This window comes from Belonocnema kinseyi, chromosome 6 (assembly GCF_010883055.1).
Source record: "Belonocnema kinseyi isolate 2016_QV_RU_SX_M_011 chromosome 6, B_treatae_v1, whole genome shotgun sequence".
NCBI lineage: Eukaryota > Metazoa > Arthropoda > Insecta > Hymenoptera > Cynipidae > Belonocnema > Belonocnema kinseyi.
In genome coordinates this window covers 43,397,686-43,403,925 of record NC_046662.1, presented here as the reverse complement: position 1 = coordinate 43,403,925, position 6,240 = coordinate 43,397,686, and the positions used below count along the sequence as shown (strand labels likewise).

The 6,240-nt window shown below is 35.5% G+C and overlaps 1 protein-coding gene across 1 annotated transcript; it reads left to right on the top strand.

The window, feature by feature from the left end:
* Positions 1-1,245: 1,245 nt before the first annotated feature.
* LOC117175364 lies at positions 1,246-3,345 on the top strand. The gene is made up of 5 exons (XM_033365071.1): positions 1,246-1,582; positions 1,625-2,055; positions 2,235-2,638; positions 2,773-3,030; positions 3,090-3,345. Exons 1-5 carry the CDS (start codon positions 1,246-1,248, stop codon positions 3,343-3,345), a joined length of 1,686 nt encoding a protein of 561 aa, XP_033220962.1.
* The last annotated feature ends 2,895 nt before the right edge of the window (positions 3,346-6,240 follow it).

The following is a 6,240-nucleotide window of genomic DNA, read 5'->3' as shown; positions in this document are numbered from 1 at the left end:
GAGCGGATGATAGTTAAGGGAAAAAAAAGGGATGAAGAGTATGAGAATCGATAGAAATGAGGGGAAAAAGAGTATGAGAATTGAGAGAAATGAGGGCAGGGGGAGTATGAGGAATATGGAAAATAGTAAAGGGAGGGGAAATTAGAGGAGGGGAACTAGTGGGATATATGGGCGGATATTGATGTAAATAAGAGGATGTTAAGAAGAACAAGTGAGAGGAAATTACATGAGGGTAAGTAGGGTGTTAAATCATGATATATTCTTTGGATTACTGTAGGAACTTTTTTCTCTAGTCCTTTCTGGTTACTTTTCAAATCTTTTCTACCAGTCGAGTCTACTAAACATGCTTTTTTATGGTTAAATTCTTGGTCGAGACTCATACCCGCTCCTAACTTAGTGCTTCTGGACGAGTGCCTTGTGAATCCTCCAGAAGTCTCTTTCTTTGAGAAGTCTGGCTCTTTTCTTGAGAAGTGCCGCTAATTTGAATTCTTTTGGGGAGTTTTACTCTTTGACTATTCCTACAAATGGAATCACGCTGAGCTTGAGAAGTTTCCAGATTTGCTAACTACTTAATTTGTCACTGTTCTTTCAACTTACCCACATTTATTTGGATTATTGTGTCATCAATAAAAACGGATTAACACGTGAAGAGTGTCAGTGATTTCGTTCATCAGTACCAGTTTTAATGTGGTTTAGTGTGATTTTCAAGTTGAGAATAATCATTTTTGGTCCTTCGAGCCGGATTTGGTGAACGAATTTAAAATGAAAGTGCGCCACATCGAAAATCACATCGACGAGAAAACGTCTCATATGGATTTTATCGCGAGTGCAGTGGGGAACCTAATGAGTTTTGGGATTTCGAACATTTCGTCACACCGAGTTGAAACTCGCAGGAGCGCTCTTAAGGAAGCTTGGGTGAAGTTCTCAGTGAATCATGACCCCATCATTATTGCTATGAGGCAGCTTGATTCACGGGAGAAGCAGAGTTCGCTAAAAAATGCGTGCTTCGAAGAAAACATGTTCAAAACAACGCAGGAAGGCTATTTCGAAGCACTCGAAAAGATGAGCGCTCTATTGGAACGTTTCCGTGAAAACAGAATCAGGTCACCGTCGGTACAGTCAGGATCATAAGCTTCTGGCTTCTCAGCAATGTTAGGGTATGGTCCGCGTCTTCCCCAGGTAAATCTACCAACTTTTGATGGATCACCGTCCGAATGGTTCCCATTCAAGGATCTTTTTGATTAAATGGTGATTTCAAACACCAACTTATCAGCTGTTTGGAAGTTGAATTATCTGAAGCAAAGTCTCAAGGGCACTGCAGCTCATCTTTTGAAGAACACGGCACTGACTACTGATAAATTTCAGAATGCCTGGAACTCTCTCGTTTTCTTCTACAAGAATAAACGGTTATTAGTTAACACAGCCTTGCATTCTTTATTGAATATGAAAAGAATGACAAAAGAATCAGCAACTGAGCTGGAGAGCCTATACACAGCCATAACTCAAATTTATCGCACTTTGGAAATCCTTGGCCGACCAGTCCACACATGGGATGATGTTCTAGTTTTCATAGCTGTCCAGCGTTTGGATTCCGATTAAGTTAGAGCTTGGGATTATCATTTAGGATCTTCTAAGGAACCTCCAACATGGAAGCAAATCAGCGAGTTTATGATGATAAGGTTGTTGACACTTCAAGCAGTAGAGAAATCACGAAGACCGGGATTTCAATCTAATCAGCCGTCAGTTAAGGCCCATGTAGTTTCTGGACTTCAAGCTTCGAGTAATTCCAGCAAATGCGGATTTTGTTCTTCAGATCACTATGCCGTCCATTGTCTAGAGTATGTGAATCAATCAGTTCAAAGAAGGCTAGAAATCATTTCAAAGAAAAATCTATGTTTTAACTGCCTTGGACTACATCCAGCGTCCGCATGTCGTTATACCAGGCGCTGCAATAAATGCGGCAAGAAGCATCATTCTTCCATTCATAAAGGTAGCTCAACCGACGAGCATGAATCTTCAACTTCGGATTCAAATGTTCAAGTTAACCGTGCAGCCGTAAACAAGATCTCATCGCCACATAGGATTCTTCTAGCTACCGTTTAGCTGATTGTGACTTCGAGAAGGGGAGAGCGGACGAAAGTTCAAACACTTCTTGATCCAGGTTCACAAATATCCCTCATCACTGAGAGATTGGCTCAAATCTTCACTTGTCAAGACAACAATCATCGTTAAAGGTGAAGGGAGTTGGTGCTGTGAACGCTGGACAAACGAGAGGCTCTGTTACAGTCACTCTGACACCTCATTTCAAGTTCTCATCCGAATGCATCATCACTGCTCATGTTCTTCGACAACTTACAGAATCGTTTTCATTTGTCGATACCAGCAACCTGAATTGGTCGCATTTGAAAGGGCTTCAATTTGCAGACGCTCATTTTCAATCACCTGGTCATGTAGACGTCATCATTGGATCTGTCTCTCTGTTTAGGTCATCGAAGAAGGTCTTCGTAAAGGCTCACCTAATACTCCAACCGCACAAGCCACAATTTTCGGATGGGTACTTTTTGGCCGATCAGAAACCTGTTCATCTTCATCTGAAGTTCAAGGCTATCACTTATTTATCGATGAAGAACTTAGCGAGGTGCTTCAGAAATTTTGGAAACTAGAACAGACACTACCTACATCAAGGACAATTCTGTGAATTGAAGATCAAGAGTGCGAGAACCATTTTAAAATCACACACTCTCGAGACAATATTGGTCGTTATATTGTCAGATTGCCACTTAAAAAATCAGCTGGACATCTCGGAGATTCTAAGACTACAGCTTTACGAATGCTATCAAGACTATTGAACAAGCTGCAAGCTGATCCGGCAATTCAAAAAACTTACTCAAATTTTCTAAATGAATATGAGGTTTTAGATCACATTAAACTAGTTCCAGTATCCATTCCAGAATCACCTCAATGCCATTTCTACATTCCTCATCATGGTGTGATCCACGCCAGCAGTCTTACAACGAAGCTTCGAGTAGTGTTTAATAGATCCTGCCGCTCTTCAAATGGTGTCTCACTCAATGAGATCATACATACAGGAGCCAAGCTCAAGAATCTGTTCCCAAAGAAAAATGGCATTGTATACCGGGCAAAGAAAATCCTGCTGACTGTTCCACTCGAGGTTTGACTCCAAGTCAATTGTCTCAACATCAGATCTGGTGGACCGGTCCATACTGGCTGCAGGAACCCTCTTTATCATGGCCGAACAGGTTCGAAGCTCCTTTTGTTGATACCAATCTTCAGGAGCGTCCTGTTCAATCTACTTCGGTTACTGTGAGTACTGCGAGCACCTAATGGAATCTTCTCGATAGTCATGGGGAAAAAGGGAAATGAGCGTTGGGGGCGTATGGTAATTAAGGGAAATGAAGGGATAAAGAGTATGAGAATCGAGGAAAATAAGGGAAGGGAGAGATTGAGAATTGAGTAAAATAAGGGGAGGCAGATTCTGAGGATTAAGGGAAATGAGGAAAGATGAAATAGGTAAGTGAGGGAAAATTAGAGGAGGAGAATTAGGGAAAATTAGAGCATGTTATGTAGGGTAAGTGAGAGAAAATGTGGAGAGGGTAAGTTGGACAAATTAGGGGGAACGAGCGAAGGGGAAGTATGTGGATCTAATTAGAAATTAGAGGTAAAACGCATGGTAAATGCGGAAATGGGAAGCAGGGGAAGTGATGGGAAATAACTAAGGGGAAAGGAAAAGTAGTGGTAGCGAAGGAAAATATAGGAAATATAGGAATATAGTACGGGAGGCAGGAGAAGTAGGGAAAATTCAAAGGATTTGTTCCCTAATGAATTCTAAGAGCAAATTAAAAAAGATTACAAAGTATTTTTAATTATTTGATAAAATTTTGAAACAGACTGTAAAAGATTTTAAAGCAAAATTTTGCCAAAATATATAATAGTAGAACAAATTGAGTAAGTTTAAGAGATACTAAGAAGTTTTTAAACGATTCTAAAATAATCAAAACTTAGAAGATATTTTAGGAATTTTGTAACGTTTCAAGAAAATAAAAAAAAATTCTTTGGGTTCCTAGAAAATTTTTTTATGATTATTTATTTGCAAAAGTGAACCTGACAAAAATGAAAAAGATTTCCGAACATTCAAAAATATTTCCTTGAATTTCGAAAATGAGTAGAAGAGTTTAAAGTGGAATTTTCAATTTTTTAATTTAAAAAAAAATCGAGTAAGTTCAGGAAATATTGAAAAAGTTTGAAGTGATTAAAAAAGAATTTTTAACTGTGAACGATGTTAAAAAATTCAGATTTTTCTTAAAGATTTTAAACTAGAACTTTAGAAACTTTTAAAAGAATTCTAAAAGGTTTCAAGTGAGTAAACAAATTTTCTTAATATTCCTAGGAAAGTTTGGAAGATTTTAAGGCAATTTTTTAAAATTTAAAACAAAATTTTAGTCAGCTAAAAATATTTTCAAGAAATATTTTTTAATATCTGAAATATTAAAAAATCTTTTCGAATTTTCTTGAAACTCCTTGCTAAATTTGGAAGATTTGAAGGCATATTTTTATATTTTCAATAATTTGTAAAAATTCCAAGAAAAATTCGAGTCATATAAAAATATTTGAAGGAATTTGAAAGTCTTTAAAGGATTTAAAATATGTGTGGGGGTCAAATTTTACAAAAATCTAACTATCTCTGATGAGAATGATGTTTTGATAGTTCTTTTTTTCTTTTAATCGTGAAAGATAGCATTAAAAACATTAAAAGAGTAATTATTTTGAAAACCCACACAAAAGACGAAAAAGAAATAAAAAGACAAAATTTGTGACGAGAATGTGTCCACGTAATAGACAGATTTTTTATTACTTTTTATGCTGTCAAAATTTGAATTTTCCATTTTTCAAGAAAAATCCAAAAGTTGTTACGATAATCTTGTAGGGTATTCAAAAATCAACATTTTTCTTCTCCTGTTTCTTTTTTATATCTTCCCTTATTTGGCATAACATGTTCACTTTCGTGTGTTTTTTGGAATTTTGTAAATGCTATAATTCTGGTAAATATAGGTTTTATAAAAAAATTATCAGGATAAATTGTTTGTCTTTCTAAATAGTATGAATAACCGTACAGCAGAATTTTTGAATCTTGAAAACAGTGGTCTCAAAAAATATTCAAAATGCACTCACTTTTTGAATTTTTATAAAAAATGGCTGGCTAAAGAACTTGATCTTCATATTTGAAGACACTATAAGAGTTTACCAAAGGAAAATCCAATCTGTCAATTCTTTCGAAAGTTATCGTACTAACAAAAAAACCATCCGCGAACGAACGAACAGACAGACAGAATATTTGTAGATATAATTCAGGCAAAAAATTTTATTAGTTAAAATCTTATTGTAGCTTGTGTCGTTTTGCTGAAAAGTTATTTTTTGTTGCCACTAATGTGTTTTTCTTAACTGCATCATTTTGGTAAAGATTTGATTTTTTTAATCGTCGTTATTTTCATTATTATTATGGGTATTTTTTATTGATCACGATTACAAGAAAATCCACGGATTCTATCAAAAAATAATTAGTACAAAATATGTAGGTCTTTTTCGGTTGAACAAATTTTCCCTCTTTATTTTTTTCGTATCTTGTGTCGCTTGTCTAAAATCTGAATTTTTATATTTTAAGTGCTGTTCTTACGGATTAATTAAGAACGACGCGTCCTATCAAAAGTGAGTAATAACAAAAATTTGCATAAATTGACCGAAAAATGAAATTTTTTATTATTTTTTATGTCGTCAAAAGTTAAATTTTCAATTTTTCGAAAAAACTTTAAAAATTGTTATGATACTCTTGTAGATCCCTTAAAAAGTAACGTTTTTTGTTTTACTTTTGATCCATATCGTGTGTTCTTTAGCCTAAAATATGGTAAGTGTTACAACTCTGACAATTCTCTTTTCGTCGAAAAAAGTCACCAGGAGAAAATGCTTGCATTTTTAGGTACTACGAATAACCATACAGAGAATTTTTAATTAATAAAAAAGTGGACTCAAAAGTTTTTAAAATGCGCTCACTTAAAATTTTGTTGTGATGGCTCGCTAACAAACTTGACCTTAAGTTTTTGACAATAAAACAGTATACCAAATGTCAAATCCATCTGTCAATTCTCCAAAAAGTTATCGTGCTCACAGACAGACAGACAAACATACATCGACCGACACACATTCGTGAAAACCTGTTTTTCGGAT